This window comes from Acipenser ruthenus, chromosome 4 (genome assembly GCF_902713425.1).
Source record: "Acipenser ruthenus chromosome 4, fAciRut3.2 maternal haplotype, whole genome shotgun sequence".
Lineage (NCBI taxonomy): Eukaryota > Metazoa > Chordata > Actinopteri > Acipenseriformes > Acipenseridae > Acipenser > Acipenser ruthenus.
In genome coordinates, this window is record NC_081192.1 from 100,300,231 (window position 1) to 100,317,757 (window position 17,527).

The 17,527-nt window shown below is 38.2% G+C and overlaps 1 protein-coding gene across 1 annotated transcript in view; it reads left to right on the forward strand.

The window, feature by feature from the left end:
* LOC117400185 (supervillin) overlaps positions 1 to 17,527 on the forward strand; it is a 63,256-nt gene that overhangs the window by 33,166 nt on the left and 12,563 nt on the right. The window contains exons 16-28 of the mRNA XM_059023239.1: positions 629 to 1,316; positions 2,249 to 2,471; positions 5,494 to 5,626; positions 9,588 to 9,635; positions 10,557 to 10,634; positions 11,971 to 12,039; positions 12,725 to 12,875; positions 13,294 to 13,380; positions 13,846 to 13,929; positions 14,033 to 14,216; positions 14,894 to 15,066; positions 16,317 to 16,472; positions 17,332 to 17,468. Of these exons, the coding sequence (XP_058879222.1) occupies positions 629 to 1,316; positions 2,249 to 2,471; positions 5,494 to 5,626; positions 9,588 to 9,635; positions 10,557 to 10,634; positions 11,971 to 12,039; positions 12,725 to 12,875; positions 13,294 to 13,380; positions 13,846 to 13,929; positions 14,033 to 14,216; positions 14,894 to 15,066; positions 16,317 to 16,472; positions 17,332 to 17,468 (2,211 nt within the window). The remainder of the gene's footprint in view (positions 1 to 628; positions 1,317 to 2,248; positions 2,472 to 5,493; positions 5,627 to 9,587; positions 9,636 to 10,556; positions 10,635 to 11,970; positions 12,040 to 12,724; positions 12,876 to 13,293; positions 13,381 to 13,845; positions 13,930 to 14,032; positions 14,217 to 14,893; positions 15,067 to 16,316; positions 16,473 to 17,331; positions 17,469 to 17,527) is intronic.

Below are 17,527 nucleotides of genomic sequence, written 5' to 3' on the forward strand. Positions count from 1 at the left end.
GTTGGTGCTGGTTTCCAGTACACCCCACAAGTTCTTGAGGTTCTCAGAATCTAGTCCTTGATGACCTACACTGAAGGCTTGTGAGTGGTGACGCTGATCGAGAGTATCTTCAACGGGGTCTGTATTTGATTGATTGTTATTGTAGACCACAGATTTGTTCTAGTTGAATAAAGGTATACAAAAGCTAGCCCACTAATTATTTATATAATTACATCATTAAAAATACATAATGTATTTTATTCAAAACTGTGCATGACTATTTACTTGTTCAAGCACAGGATGTTTAACGTATCATTAAAAGAAAAAAAAAATCCCTTGAAGGATGAAATGCTTGTTGTAAGTAATGGCACTGCATTGTACTGCTATATATAAGCACACTGCTCTTGCCTGCATTTGTACTCTATGTGCATTGTTTTGATTTGTGATGATGACCTGCCCTGTTCATGTGAGATGTCATTAAAGTAAGACTCTGCTTTGATCAACAGGATGTGAAATGAGTCATTGTGATGCTCACTTTGATTGCTCAGCGGATTAACTGGCATTATAACGTTTCAGTCTTTCTTTAAGAAGCAGACAGTTATATTGTAGGTTACTGTTAACAACTGTCCCAAAAACTTACCTTCCACAGCTGCAAAACGGAGCAGGGGGAAAGATAGGACCTTTATCACCATCTATTGTGAAATCAGTAGCAGGAGCAACTCAGGCTGCCACGTGGTCTACAACTTTAGCCGGAGATCTACAACTTGGAAGATCCAAAGCAGTGAGAGAGGAGAGTTTGTCCTCCACCCAGGGGCTGCACAACAGATCCATACCCAAGCACCACAGCACTGCAACCAGCGCCGATCTCTCTGTGAAGAGTGTGGCAGTTCCGGAACTCAAACCTTTACACTTAACAACTGAGAAGCAGCAGCCAGAGATCACAGGGGTGTTTCAGAGCTACTCTGTTGCTGAACAGCAACCGGCAGAACTGATAGGAGCTGTAGCACAGGAAAGCAGCATCATCAGCAGCAAGGTTAAGCACCGATCTACCGAGGGAGACGGTAAGCAGCAGCAGCAGCAGCAGCCCCCAGCACAGCCAAGTGGGAGCGAGAGAGTTGCAGAGATCAGGGAGCTGAGGCACGACGCTCCCAGGAGAAGCAGCAGGGAACAGCTCAGCCCTGAAGCCTTTCAGCCGGCAGAGCCTCAGGGTTTCCTGAGATCAGAAAGTGGCGCTGTGCTGGAGAGACAGGAGGCAAGGGGGATTCTTAGAGAAAGGCAACCCTCGCAGGACCTGTTTGAGTCTGAGAGTGTTCGAAAATCCAAGACAATCGTATCAGGTGAGGCTTTGCTTTGTTTTTTGTCTGTAGACAGCAGGTTTTGCTCAAAAGCATGGCATGTGGTGGTGGTGGTGTTTTTGTTTTTTTTGTTTTTGTTTTTGTTAAACGAGTTGTGTTTGTTGAGCAGACCTTTGTGCTTTTAATACAATTTCAATTGTGGTATTTTAAGATAAACAGCTAATATAAAAGTGAGCAACTGATTTTATGTAATATTCTCCTCCTGTTAGTCCCTTCCCTTGTCGTTTTTTATTTTTTTATTTTTATTTTTTTTATTAATGTATAGATTTATGGTTCAGTTAAATGATTCAAACTTTACAATAAATGCAATAACATATTTGATATGTAAACACACACGTATTGTATTTATATAAAAATAGTATATAATGAGAAAAAAGAGAAAGCAATTTCCTGTTGTCTTGAAACAGGAAGATTGATTTGCAAAATGTGGTTCAGTTCTCCTGTACATGTCATTGTAGACACAATATGGTTTTCCTGTTTGATTCACAGTTTCTCATCAATTTGACTTTCAGTGAAACTAACATATATAACTTGGCAAGCATATGTGTGTACGTGATAGATTAACCATATAAATAAACAGTAGCATTTGCGTTGAACTGTTACGTGCAGTCCACGATGCAGTTTAAAGACCTATAAAGCAGTACTACATTTCTTGTTTAAGTGATCCTTTTAGGGTCTTTCATACTTATTTGCACAGTTGTGCCAGAGCCCTTCATACTCCTTTTAAAATAATAATAATAATTCTAATTTGTCTGGCAAATGGTAGTAGCACACTGGATTTCATAACACAACTGTTAAACTGCCTCTCTATAAACTATTAGATTTTTTTTTTTAATTTTATGAGGTTAAGAGCAATTTTTCATACTAGAAAAAAAAAAGGTGCCAACGCCATCCTGTGTTGTGTTTGTGTACAGAGCTGCTGGAACCCACTGCTTCACTCAGAGCGGTGTCTACAACAGCAAGGAGTGCCTCTCACACTTCCAATGTGCTGCCCTCCATACTGCAGCCTTCAGAGCTCACTGAGGACAGGGGCTACGGTGTGCAGTCTGAGCTCATCTCTGCCAAGGAAAACCAGGCTGAAACCAGTGAAGAACTTCCTGACAGCATGACTTCCAAACAAATGTCCATCAAAGACAGGTACATTTTAAAGGCTCTGATTTTTCTTAACCTTTTATTTTTTAAAGCATATGAAAATGTGTTTGAGGTGTATATACAATTAAGTTTGTTTTGCAAAAAAAAAAACACTCTGGCAAATTAGTAGCACACTGAATTTCATAACACAGCTGTTAACTATTAGATTTGTTTTATCTGTCGAGTTTAAGAACAGGGTTAGGGTTAGGAATTTAGCAGCTTTAAATAATGATGTTGAATTTGTGTAAATCAATCTGACAAACTTTTAGTATTTTTTTTTTTTACTTTATGGATTATGTGTGTGTATGTATCCGTGCATTTTTTTTTTTTTTCTAAATAGAAAAGTATTTCCTTTTTTGGTTCTTGTAGCATTGCTAATCCTTTTAAAGCTCTCAACCAGATCAGTTTCTTGCTTCCAAGTAAGGTAGAAATCCTGACATTTTTCTGGGTTTTGCAAATAACCTCCAGCAGGTGAATTATGCTCACCTTGCCTCTCATTGTAGGAATGTAGGCTGCATTTACGGTTTTAACGTGAGTTCAGGGAATTTATTTTAGGAAACAGACCTGCAAGATATCATTGAGAATTCAAAGGGAGCCAGCAGGAGTGATGCTGTAACCTCATTCTGTTTCAAAGTTGGAAGAAAAATAGGTTACCTGTGCTTGTGTTTTTATTGGTTAGGTAGGTGAAGAGCTTTTATCCAAGCAATTATAGAACTAAAAAATAATATACTGTTTTGTGAATTGAGTTTTTTAAACATGCAAGGGTATATTGATATTGTATTTTAAGTCACTTTTTAGGATATGCCCATTCCTATACCACAGTGTTCCCAAAGCAACATTTTGTCAATTTCTTGTCATCCCAATTAATGTACAACTGACACTCAAGAGATATCACTGCTGCCCAACACTTCCATCCATCATGTGCAAATTGCAACAGGAAGTGTTGATTACATGGTCATTATTTTGCTAGAACATGCCGTCACACACAAAGGTGACTGGTTCATATTGACTGTTGGATAGCATTGTATTTCTTGAAAAATGAAGCCTTTTTTGTCCAAAAGGGGCTGGAAGTCAAAATTTAAGATACAAACACACACTGTAATTTGGATTTGGACAATACGGGATACAGCAAAGATAAAGTAATGCGTTTCTTGTAAACACTGCCGGGGGTTCTGGAACACTTATTTTTTTAATATTCATCCCCCGTGCTCGCATAGAAAGCTTCACCCACTGTGTTTAGATTCCATTGGATGCTGTAGACATGAAGTGTTGAACAATGTTGTCTGCTCTGACTGTTTGGCCCCACTTTGTTATGGTGTGGTGATCTTTGTCTGTGTGTAATGTAAAAATAATGCTGTACATCTAGCACAGTGGGCATGCTTTTGTGGATATGGAATAAATGTACATAAACAAGTGACAAAATGATTGCTTTTGTGCAAACTGCTGCCGAAATATGAAGTTTTAGTTCTCCCCTGTGGACGATGGCTCCTTCACTAATAACGCGTTTGCACTATGCTTTAAGACAACTGTTAGTCCTTCACGTTGGAGGAAAACTGCGGAATTCATAACTTTTTTTATAACACAAATCCTATACCCTGTTGTTGCAGGATAACTATCCACAAGTAGTCCTGTCACTGTGGGTCAATTGCAGTGTACTTGTGGGACTGGAGCATCCCAGAGAACTGAACAAAAACAATATTAATTGCAGCTTACTAATCCGTTAAGTAGTTTAGCTGATAGGAACAAATGGAACAAGTTAGACTGATCGTGGGAACAAATCCATAGGACAGCATATAGAAAATAAACCAGTATCTTCATCAATTAAAAAAAAAATCATTTTCTGTGCATTGTAGTGCACATATAGACTACATAATTTAAATAGTTAAATATTTTTTTTCCCCATTGTATTCCTTTTTCAGCAGGTCTTTTGAAATAGTATTAAGTCATTTAAAATTAAATTGGAATCCATCTACATCACAATATTCATAGTACATTTGTGTGGTTATTTTAGAAAGCAAACCATTTCCATTCCAAACTAATTAATAATCTGCAAACATTTACACAGGTAATATCAAGAGTAAGATATGATGAACAAATGAATCAATACATTTTAGTGAAACCACGCTGTTTGTTCTGTTAATATCTATACACTCAACAAGGGTTATTGTTATAAATTCTGTATTGTAAAGTTGAAAAAGCATTTAGATGATTGGAATTAAATACCCCCCATCAGTTTACTTTTGTAACACAAGGGAAACAAGGATCCAAAAATAAAATGCAAGTTTTCAATAAAATAAATATATTTACAATCCATGAACTTACACAGCTATTCAGAATACACACATATATAAATCAATAAATACATGCTGCATCAGCAAGATTGTTGTTGGTAGTTGTGAACAATATGCTGGAGAAAATAAATTCCAATCTCTCTCTCAGTGGAGTAGCCATGGGCATTGTAACACAATATGTTGCCAAGTCTTTTGTATACTGCAGGTACATTGCCTTTACTTGTGCAGATTCACACTAGCACACATCAGTTTGGTTCCTAAGCACACACACAGATCAAAGTGTATGTGCCATAGGAAGTCTAATATGTGTATAGCAGGGACACATCATTGGGAAGCATTGATTCCTAGTTCTCTATCATCTTTAAAGCCAGGCATTACAATGTGCAAGGTTTTTTTTTTTTTTTTGCATGCATGCATGAGACAACTGCATCAAAACTCAACCTGTTACATGTACTGTTTGTGTAACAAATGTAGAAATGGCACCCCATCTCCATTTTGTTAAAACTATAAAAGTTGTTGTTTGTTTTGTTGGTGCAATACTTTTGATTTTGCAGTAAATCTAGAGAATTCTGCTCTGTTTGCATGGCTTTGAACACTATTCCCTTGTGGTTTACAGCATGCGTCTGTTTCTTTGTGCATATAGACCACATAAACATAAACTGGCTGTCAAGCTATGTTCGGAAGGAATCCCAAGAAGGTGTTTAATGAAACTAAGGCTGCATATTCTTCCTTGTTAGGCTAGCCCTTCTCAAGAAGAGCGGAGAAGAAGATTGGAGGAACAGAATCAACAAAAAGCAGGACGTTGTCAAAGTGGTCGTTGCTGAACACCAGTCACAGCTATGGGAAGTCAAACAGAGCTTCAAAAAGAAGGTAACCTGGCCTGGTGCAGAAAAAAAAGAAAATGATAATCCATAAAATATACTTAACAGTTGAAAAATAACAATATCAATAATTAGTGCATTTATCTAATTGTAAACCCACATAAAGCTTCATCTAGAATTGCATTTACACCCGTTTTTGTTATGCATCAATTTTATTTTTGTTATTTTGGTTATTATGGTTATTTTATTTGGACAGCTTTCCATTTAATTTGATGGATCTTATGTATTTTGCTCCTCTTAGTGATCCTATATTTGTTACCTCAATTAAGCCCCAATTACTTCACACTTCTTTCAAACAACTGTATGTACAAGCTAATATGCTTGTCTGAAGAGATCTATCCCTATCCTAACCCAGCGTGCCCATACAATGGCATGAAAAACTCACACTACAACTGAACCCAGTCTTGGGTTTCAGAACTACCCTCCGTGAAGTATATTTCATTGATCTGGAAGCAGAATACACAATCGGGCCCCAGTTGACAGAGATCCCTGAAGACTCGCTATGATTGGTCCGATCAGTTCAGAGAATGTTAGCAGGGCACTGATTGCTAACATTTCTGGGTCATTTCTAAAATATACCCAAACAAGGGGAGTTGTGAGATGTAGAACAGGGTGCAGAACTAGTGTGAGTTTCTAACCCTGGCAATATTCAAAGACAATTCTCTTTTCTGGGGATCTGCTGTCCAGGAAACTATGGGTAAGATGAGGCTGTTTTATGTGGGAATGTTTTTGAGGATCACTTGTAAGAACAAACCTGTTTTGTAGCAGACCTACTGTATTTATTTTTCATTTAAGTCCACTGAAAATGTACAGGTTTGAATACCCATAGTAATCCTTAATTAGTATCCTTTTTGGAGAATTAGGGGTAGGGTTTCAGACAAGTAATGTATTCAAGTAAGCTACAGTATTCTGCACCACAGAAGACATTGATTTTACACATATTTTACGAATCAGAAATATAGACCTTGCAGTGGTGCTCTGCGTCTTTGTCTTCAAACTTCTTACTCAAGAAGTACACTTTTTGTCTTTTTGTTTGTGTTTTTTGTTTTTATTGTACCGTTTTCTTTTGTGTTGGTTGTCTTACAGCCACCAACGTTATTCCATCTTCATCTTCCATGTCTTACTTCATTTTAATTTGATTGATCAATTCTTACATAAGCTTTTTAAAAATAAATGTGTCACTGTTTAAGATTCCACCAAAATAAACTACAACAGCCTCCAAAGTTTCAGTTTCAGTGAGGAAGAAGGGTATTCGTTGAGGAGAAACTCATTTCACTCACGTTTTTATTCTCTCAGTAATAATTTAAAAAATGGTGTTACTAATGTGTAATAACAAATAAAATATGCCAAGGCTGTAAATCCATCTTGGCGTTCTGGCTTTGCTCACATGGTTTAGAACGTTGGGTTGCAATAGTATTCCAATTGAGAGGGTGCCTCGCGCCCATTTAATCTCAGTATCGTTGAGAACGTGCTGGGCGGTCCTGCAAAGACCCAGCCAGTGTGCTATTGATAAGTAGTTACAAACCGTGTCGTCAGCCTTAAGCAAAACATACATATACAGCAAGATCTTGTTTTAGCCTACTGTTAGTAATACCTAACATTGTGGGGTTTTTTTTGTTTTTTTTTGTTTTTTTTTTAGAAGTTTTAAGTCAACAATATTTACACTAGTGGGATTAATTTGTTTATTTCAAATTACTATTGTAAAAAATAATAATAAATAGTCTATCACTAGAGCATTTTAAGTGTTTTAATGGATCACATGTTTCATAGGAGGACTGACGAAGGACACAATGGGTCCTACTCACAATGTTTTAAAGGATGTATAGGCAACAGAAATACTCACTTAAACAACTTTTAAAAAAATAAGGTTTGTGAATAAGGCCCAATGTTTCAATTAAACAGTATTAGTAAAATATTGACTGAGAAATATGAGAACTAGTTCAAAGGTGTGCTTTTAGCCACGATAAAAAGAACATTTATAGTTTTTTTTTTTTTGTTTTGTTTGTTTTTTTAGTTCATAAATACTTTGTGTTTAATCTTGATGCATTTGCTGTTAACTTTACATCAAGCATGTTTTATAATGTCTGCTTCTCAAATGACTAAAACATGCCACATAATGTCCTCAGAGTGTCATGAAAGCAGTAGGTTATCTGTTGAATTCCCACAGAAAGTTTTCTGTCACTTCTTCCTTGGAGTGAAACTACCTCACACATTTCAAGCACAGTTGGGCAGCATGTCTTCCCACATTAAGAAGCACACAGCTGCTTCAGCTTCCCAAACTGGTGACCCAGGTGTCTTTAGATTGAATTTCTTATTACATTTATCAGAGGAGCTTGTTTAAGTGGTGAGTTTTGGTCCTGCGAGAATTGGGTTTAAGAGGCTTTTAAGTTTGTCTTCTGTTTTATGTATTTGTCTTTGTGTCCTGTTTGTCCGTCTGTCTTATCTCTGTATGCCTGTCTGCTTATTTTAATAAATGTTGTTTCAACATCTACATGAAACTTGTAATTCTGTATGGTTCCACTGCTTCAAGGTAGAAATGTAAGCACAGGTCATTATGTCACTGTACATGACAAACTTAGTTTAGAATTATTTATGAGGCTGCACCAGCCAAAAGCTGATGTAATTGACAATCCTCAGATCTAAGTTTGTGGGGTTGTGAAGTACAAGAATCTGTGACCAGTGCCAGTAAAAACTAAAGCAAAAGAATATGTGTTTGGAGACTAATTCTGTAATAGAACTTTTCTTTTTACATTTAAAGGTTTTTTTTTTCCCTGCCTTAGATTTGAAACTAAATTTCCATTCATCTCCCCCCCCCCCCCACACACATATACACATTTCCACATTAGAAAATTATTAGCAATTTTTTTTTTTTTTTGGTGATGGAACACATCTTAACTGCTGTGACTCCTCCTATTTTTTTTTTTAAAGACATACTTTATATAACTGAATGCAAAGCTTTGTGAGGCGGGCCCCTGGTATCATTTCTAGCTGAGCCCTGCTTCTGTACAAGTTTACTGCTGGGATGGGAAGAATGTCAAGAGACTTTAATCCCCTCAAGATTACCCTGTGACTGGGGGGGGGGGGGTTGAGTAGTACTGCTTCTATCTTAAGAACATAAGAACATAAGAAAGTTTACAAACGAGAGGAGGCCATTCAGCCCATCTTGCTCGTTTGGTTGTTAGTAGCTTATTGATCCCAGAATCTCATCAAGCAGCTTCTTGAAGGATCCCAGGGTGTCAGCTTCAACAACATTACTGGGGAGTTGGTTCCAGACCCTCACAATTCTCTGTGTAAAAAAGTGCCTCCTATTTTCTGTTCTGAATGCCCCTTTATCTAATCTCCATTTATGACCCCTGGTCCTTTTTTCTTTTTTCAAGTCAAAGAAGTCCCCCGGGTTGACATTGTCTGTACCTTTTAGGATTTTGAATGTTTGAATGTTTGAATCAGATCGCCGCGTAGTCTTCTTTGTTCAAGACTGAATAGATTCAATTCTTTTAGTCTGTCTGCATACGACATGCCTTTTAAACCCGGGATAATTCTGGTTGCTCTTCTTTGCACTCTTTCTAGAGTATAGTTGTATAGTTTAGTAGACATTTTCACCTCATTTCATTTTTGTGTTAATAGTACTGTGCTATCCTTTCTCAAAAAGAAATAGTACAGTATGTAGACAAATAACATGTGTGTGTTTTTGTTTTTTTAAAATCTGGTTTAACCTATGTAAAGGGCACAGACTGGCAAGTAATGTGTGCAAATTTAAGTGGGAAGATTAGTGTCGAAGTGAGATCATAATTTAATCTGGTGAAGGTGCATGTGGTCACCTGTCTGGGTGTTCTGCTGCTGATTAAAGGGATGGTGTATTCATATCCTGGAGGGGTAGTTAGCTGGGTTCAAGGGAACTTGCTACACTTCATCCACACTTTGCAACATTTCCCGTTTGTTTCACCTTCTAGGAGGAAGGAGTGATTATTGATGACAGTTCTGTGTCTAATCTGCTCTGGGTAAGCTTTGTCGTGTGTTTATAGAGGGAGCTTCTAGGGTTGCTGTTCTAGAGGAGTGTTCTCTTCTGCTTCCTAACTCCTTTTAGAAACCTGCTTAACATTGTTAAGGCCATTCTAATGTAGAGGGGCAGGGAAATGCAACATGCCTGGTTTCCTTAAAGCCACTGGGGATTGAGGCTGGTTTCCTTTATGAATTCTGTGTAAACTTCCAATTTTTCCATTAGTTAACTACAGTACCGTACTAGAAGTCAGGGTTCACCTACAGTACTGTGCTGTATGTTTAGTTAACCCACAGAGACAACGGAATCGGATCAGTTTTTAACTTTTAGAATTTTGAAGAATGTTTCGTTAATATAGAGGGAGAGAGACCTTTTTAAATGGATAGTGATGCAAATGTACTGATTCGGAACTAGACATTTCACTGCATGCCTTGCTGTTTAACAGGTCTGGAGAGCGTGTGTGTTTTCTAATACTGATCTGGAGACAAAAGAAATTTAGTGGGAAAGAAATCAAACCCCTCTTTGACTTTAATACCTGGACAGTTTCTTTCCTGTAAATCGTTTCCTTTTAATTCTTGCTTTCTCTGTGTTCTTTCTTTCTTTCTTTCTTTTTTCTTTTTTCTTTTTTCTTTTTTCTTTCTTTCCTTCTTTCTCTCTCTTTCCTGCTCTCTCGCTCTCTCTCTCGCTCTCTCGCTCTCTCGCTCTCTCGCTCTCTCTCTCGCTCTCTCGCTCTCTCGCTCTCTCTCTCGCTCTCTCGCTCTCTCTCTCGCTCTCTCGCTCTCTCGCTCTCTCTCTCGCTCTCTCGCTCTCTCTCTCGCTCTCTCGCTCTCGCTCTCGCTCTCTCGCTCTCGCTCTCTCTCTCTCTCTCTCTCGCTCTCTCTCCTCTCTCTCTCTCTCGCTTTGCTTTTGCTCCTGTCTATAGGAACCTGTCTTTGCGTCTACTTATTCTCCTACTGTACCTAATGGCCAAAAATATCAGTATATTGTACCTTATAACCAGGTGAGGAAAGAGTTGCATGAGCCTTCAAGTGGTATGATTTTGACTTGAATGCTTGTCGACTGGCTTTGCTTAGCTGTCCTTGGCATTGTTTTGTTTTTTTTCTCCACAGTTGGTTTACCCGTTAGGAAAGGGGATGGCTGGCAGAATGCCTAAAATTAGTACTTTGGAATTCATTCAGTGCATTTAAGATAAAATAAATAAATAAATAAAAATAAAGGGGATGTGTGAAGAGACACACATCGGTGCATTTAAATTTTTTTCTAAAATTATCACATTTATTTATTCAAAAATAAAGTAACGGATATACCCCAATATTAAAGCACTTTAGTAACTAACTTGGCTATGGTTTTTCTAGTTCATTTTGATAAAGCATTGGCTGGTTTATGAGTAAAGAGAACTGTATAATTTTAAGTGACCCAATTCAGCTGTATTTCCTTCCAACCTGTGTTGGATGTTGGCAAGGATGGGATTTACAGTGGGATTGTTAGACTAGTTGAAGGTAATTGATTTGATTTTAGTACAGTACTGTTTTTCTATTTGAACCTCATGAATCATCTAAAGCCACAGTAGAAGCCAGAACAATTTAGCAAAACCACCTTCAATCTCCAAATGTGTTGAAATCTGACACCAGCTTGAAACATGGAAAGTATGTGGAAATGTATTCAACATGAATACTGTAATAGTCAAATGATTTTACTCGTTTCTTTTTGGTATTTACTGTATCCTGTTAAATGACTTAAATGGCTTTTTATTGATGCTCAGTATTCTTATGACATTGCAGCTTATGAAATCGATTTCCAAATTTGCAACGGGCGAGGTAAAAACAAAACTCTACAACCAAGTACAATTATTTTGAGTTTACAATATCTTTTAAATGAGTCTTGCTAAAACCCCCTCCAGAAAAAACAACAGTAACATTAACATCACTCATTTTAGGACTCTGGATAAATGAGGTTGTGTCTGATATCAGTTTTTTGTTAAACAGCTGGAAAGCCAAAAAGAAAAAACAATAATAATCCTTTGGCATAGTGACCTGCTGAAAGCAGATAAGAAGCATCTTGTCTAGTTTGTCATGTGGAGCTTCATGTTTTCGGCTGAGTTTGGTTGATGGGGATGTGCTCTTGTTTGCCGCAGCATTATCCCCTGTCACACATGTGGTTGCTCACGCTAAACCTGACTTGACATGAAAATACTATGACATCGTTGGCTTTGGCTTAGCAGCTGTTTTTCAAAGAGTTTTAAAAACAATTTTTGCTCTTTTGCCATCTTGGTCCTTTTCCTCACTGTCCTATCTGTCCAGCCTCACACTTCTGTTTCCTCTTTGCTTTCCTTGAAGGTCAGTCCTCCTAATGTTAGGGAGTCAAGTCCCCTAATGGTTGATGACCGTCATCCTTGGAGATGGAAGGTGAAATAAAAAATAAAAAAATGGCATAACTCACCTAAAATAACTAACTAAATAAAATTGAACGCTCTAACCCTCTGAGAGATCTTAGGACGTGTCTGTGTGTGAGTGAGTGTGTAATGAAATGAGGCAGCTGATGTACTTTAATTCATTTCACTTTTTTACAGTGTGCTTTTCAGTAGGTTTACTGTGCATGTGTAGAGGGTTGTTCCTGTGTGTGCCCTGTTCTTTGTGTAGTTTAAACATCTCTTAAAGATGACCAGTGGTAAAATTGGACGGGTAATCAAACTACAGGAATGTAAATGAATCCTGTTGTATGATCTAAGTAAGTCCCAGTGCTTTGTTGCTGTTTAGGTCATTAAAGTAGGTCCCTTATGTGTGTCTCTAACAGTGCATGTATTCCTCTTTAGTGGATGTGTGTTTTTTCTGTAAAATTTTGTTCAATTGAATAGACCCACAAACTATTGTTGGTAAATTAATTAGAATGGGGGCGGAAGACGAGCGGGGCTCATTTATCGTTTTGGATCTTGGTGAAAAATGATAAATACTAAAATGACATTTTTTTCAATATTTGCTCAGTTAGCTCCAGATGAGGCTCAGGTGAAGCGTCCAGAGATATCAAGCCCTGTTTTTGCCTGCACTAAATCCCTGTTTCAGGAGGTCTTTAAAAACCATGTCATTTTTTAAGCAGAGAATGGGAGACGATGTTGAATCCCAGATGTCCATTGGAGAGAGGATGCAGCTCATATCTGCCCGGGAAGAAGCCTGGAAGCTCAGGGGCAAAGGGGCAGCCAATGACTCCACCCAGTTTACTGTTGCTGCGCGAATGGTCAAGAAAGGTCAGCACACATTTATTCTACTGCAGCACTGTTTTTTTTGGGTTTTTTTTTAAAGTAAGTGGTGACTGCTGGACTAAACTCACATGCATTTTATTTTAGTAACTAAATTCCTTAAATCCAGTGCTGTTGACAAGTCTGTCTTATATTCTTGGAACCTTTCAACTTGCCCCATGCTTTGCCTTCTTGATTTCCTGGTTTCTGGAATGTTGGGCATATTGAACAATCATGTGACTCATCGATTATAGATGACCCAGATTGGAAAGGAGTTCCAAATGCAGCTGAGAGATGGTTCTTTCCACTCCCAGCAACCTTTTATAAGAAACTATTGTCTCCTTATGAGCCACGTGAATACATGACCCTAATTCTAGAAACTGTTTCAAGGCAAGTCTTTTTCTCAGATGTATGTTTTCTGTTCCAGGATTGGCATCTCCTTCGGCAATAAGTCCTGTTGTATCACCAAACAGAATAAAGAACACCACACCTGCCATTTCCAAACCTCAAGAAGGTAACCAAAATTGTGATGAATTTGTACCAGAATGCCCTGTTGCTTTGGTGTCATGACTGATTCTAGCAGACTAGTGGCTGCTGATCGACTAGGTTAAATGGGGGTTGTATAAAGTGGTTGACAGGTGCTGGGAGAGTGTAAGTTTGTGTCCTGTCCTGTAGTAATAAAAACTGTTTATTTTGATAGTATTTTCTTTTGGGGGGGGGAGTTAAAGAAGATACGGTCTAAACAAGAACAGGCGATATTAATGTTTTCCTTTTCCTTCTAAAGAAATCGAGAAATCGCCCGACATAGCAGCAAGTGTGTTTTCAAACCTTTATTTACTGTATGTACATGTCTTGTTTTGTGAATTGGTGTAGTGAAATGTGTCAATGTTTAATTGGTAGCGCTGAGGTTAATATCTGCTTCTCTGATATTTCAGTAAATTAACAGTGAAATAATTACTTTTTTGCTATTTCTCTCAAGAAATTGAAGCCAGGCCTGATATGCATCTGGAGTCTGACAGAAAGCTTGACAAATTGGAGTCTTTCTTGGGCCGACTTAACAAAGGTTAGTTTATATACTTATTAGTTTATCCTTGTTGGTTTCAGCAAAATACTTGCAACGTTCTGCCAAAATATCCATTCAGTCTGCTGTTTCTGTTTGTCCACAGTGGGTGGAATGCAAGAGACAATGCTAACAGTGACGGAAAAGTCTGTAAAAGAGGTGATGAAGTTGGACGATGATGAAATTTTTGCCAAATTCTACCGACCTTTAGAAGATTTCTCCCAATTGCCCAGAGATTTCGATATTGCTGAAGATGATTTTGACGTCATCTTTGACCCTCTTACACCAAAGTAAGTTGAGTACTGCGTGTATATGTAATAGAGCATTCAACCTGAAAAGTTGTATGTTGTAAAAGTAATATGCAGAAGGTGGAGAGAACCATACATGCATGTTTAGACATGGCTTCTTCATACTGTAAACGTACCGGTAACAGGGAGTAGTAGGTAAAACAATCCACAAGGCAGCCCTCTTTTATATCCTGTAAGCTGCAACACCACCAAGTAGCCTGAATTTCTAAGTGAATTCCTATAACTCTTTTCATCCAATAGCACTCTATGAATATTAAAAACACGTTGACTAATGGAACTTTTATAACAGAGAACAGCATGTGAAACCAAGCCTGTTGCCAGTGATTTTTAAAGAGCTTAAAAGCACCTAAAGAATATATAAACCTACCAAAATGTAATCGTAACAGAAGCTCTTAAGTAATTGATCTGATTTTTTTTTTTTTTTTTTATGTCTATAGGTGATATAACCTGGATAATACTGTGTATCATCATCAAAATCATGAATAAATTACTATGATAATTACTATATTGTCAGTGGAACTCAATTCTGGCCCTTGAGATCCAGTCCAGGTTTTTACTCTCAGGTTCTAAAACAGTTAACCTGCTAAGAGGCAATACAGAATTGAGTAGCACTGGTATGGTGAAGCTGTTTAAAAATGTCTTCTGTGCTGTTGCCCTAGGCTCACCTCTGCGGTGGCAGAACACAAGCGAGCTGTGAGGCCGATGCGCAACGTTCAGTCATCCAGAAACCCACTGAAACTGCTCGCTGCGAGAGAGGACATCTACCAGGAATACACAGAGCAGAGGCTCAACATCGCCTTCATGGAGTCCAAGAGGATGAGAGCGGAGAAGAGTAAGCAGACGTGGGGGGAGCAAAGTGGGGTCTGTTAGGTTTGTTTCGTTCTGTGTAAATAGACCAAACTGGTGTAAGCGCCACTTTGTTAAAAAAAAATTGCACGTTATTTGATCTGCTAATTCACTCAAATTTTACATCAGGTAAGAACTGGGGTGACCTGTAATGAAAGTTCCATGAACCTCTCATGGTGATTTCGAGAAAGCAACAACACACAACAGGGTATTCAGATATGTTCCCGTTTCCAGGGGTTCATTTGTAAACAGAAAGGTGCTGCATCTTCTAATTGTATAGCATTTCTGTTTATAGACCTAATGTAGTGACCTTGAAAACGAAGCATAAATATAGATGGTTCTGTGAATCATCTTGTAGGTTTCGGATCTTTGCTGTTTTAACCCAATCTTCAGGTTTGAACAATACCAGTGGTTCTGGTGAACAGGAGTGACAACACTGTTGGTGATAGGGCTAGTTTTTATTACGTTTCACCATTTGGTGTGTAAAAAAATTGTAATTTCCTTGCTCATAGATGTCACATCTTAAAATATATCATTGTATAGTACACTTTTGTCATTCAATTCATGGAACAGGAAAGCGTGTGTTTTTTTTTCATACGGTTCATTATTAGGAAACTGTCAGACAAAAAAGTGCTGGATCTGGCACAAATGAACCCCTGCCCGTAGCCATTTGATCACTCTGAAGTGTGTTATCATGCTTTCTAATCGGCACTCCCACCCAACCCCACTCTTGCCCTGTTTTCAATCACTGGTGTTATTTTTGTCCAGCCTAATTTCCTTTTGTAAACTGAGTGCCTGCAGTGTTGACAGGTAAGATGGAATTGTGGGTCCACTTTCATTATCTCAATCCACAATTCTATTCAGCATGTCAACAAATTAGCAACAGTGCTGTACAAGCACTTCTATTACAGAATATGGTAGCCATTTAGTATGGTTGCTAACTGTTTCAATAACTCTCTTTTGAACTTTTTTATAACGCTGACAACCTAGAAATAGTACTCCACTCAACACAACAGGCCAGTTAAGTGGTCATGTTCTTTGGCATGCCTTGTGTGTGTGTGTGTGTGTGTGTGTGTGTGTGTGTGTGTGTGTGATATATAATATTAAAAATATAATTAATTAATTATAAAATATGTGGTACCATATAAGACCATGACATTTTTAAATAAGTAATAGGAGGGTTGTCTTTTTGCAAAATGACTTGGTGCTAAAAGTAATATGCATTTGTTATTTTAGTGACCAAGAATTCCGGTTACTCAGAGGTGGCACTGGCTGGACTGGCCAGTAAAGAAAACTTCAGCAGCGTTAGTCTCAGGAGTGTCAATATAACTGAGCAAATGTCCAACAACAGTGCTGTGCCGTACAAGAAACTAATGCTGATGCAGGTCAAAGGTAAGCAATTTGAAACATGTATCAATAAAAACACCCTCCCTCCTTAGTTTTGGCATCACTGGAATGTAATAATTGCAGGGTTAGAAACATATATACTAGCCCGTAGTCCTGCTCCCAGTCCTGGTATATTATTGAAATAACCAGGTTCACAGCCTATAGGTTTACTTTTAAGAGCTGTGCATGCAGCTATAGGTGAGAAACACATTATTTTACAGCGGTCTGATTGCACAGACCCCTGCATCCTGATCACTGGGTGCAGGACTAGTGTAGGTTTCTAACGCTACCAGAATTGCCCAGTTTAGTGGAGATCTGGTTCTGTTTATCGTATGGAAACTCATACCAGTTAAAATGTCCACAGTAAATACAATATGATGGGTAGCTCTGATGATCAGTATGTCCTTAATCTTGTGACAGTGGGATCCATTGCTCTTCAGTTACATTTATGTAGAGACATAAAAGGCAGAAAGATGTCACAAGCAGACACCACTGGGGACAGCTGGGTTGACCATGCGGCAGTTTCAGTTTACAAAGTCTTGGGTTGTTCTTGCAGTGCGCCTAGAGGATCCTCCAAGTTTTAAAAGTATTTTTGGAGTATTTAAGTTTGTTTTTTTGTTGGCTGACCTATTAAAAGATCACTTTTCAACCCTGTATTTTTGCTGCACATGTACATATTTATAGTTAGGTTATTGGATTGTCCGCTGTTTTTATTCTGATTTTAAATGCATTTTTTGTTCAAGAAAGTCTTTGATGCTGTCCTCCTTGTTTGTCATTCTGACATCAAAGGCAGTTGTCACGCTTCTGATTTTGTTTATTTTCAAGTTGTTGCCTTAAGAGCCTTTTGTTTTGTTCTCTTGACCAGGGCGACGACATGTACAAACAAGACTGGTTGAACCACGAGCATCATCCCTGAACAGTGGAGACTGCTTCTTGCTAGTTACACCTCACCACTGCTTCGTATGGATAGGGGAGTTCGGAAACGTCATTGAGAAAGCCAAGGTCAGGGAGCCGTACTATATCTATAATCCTGATCAATGACTCGTAAGGAAGGCTGTGCC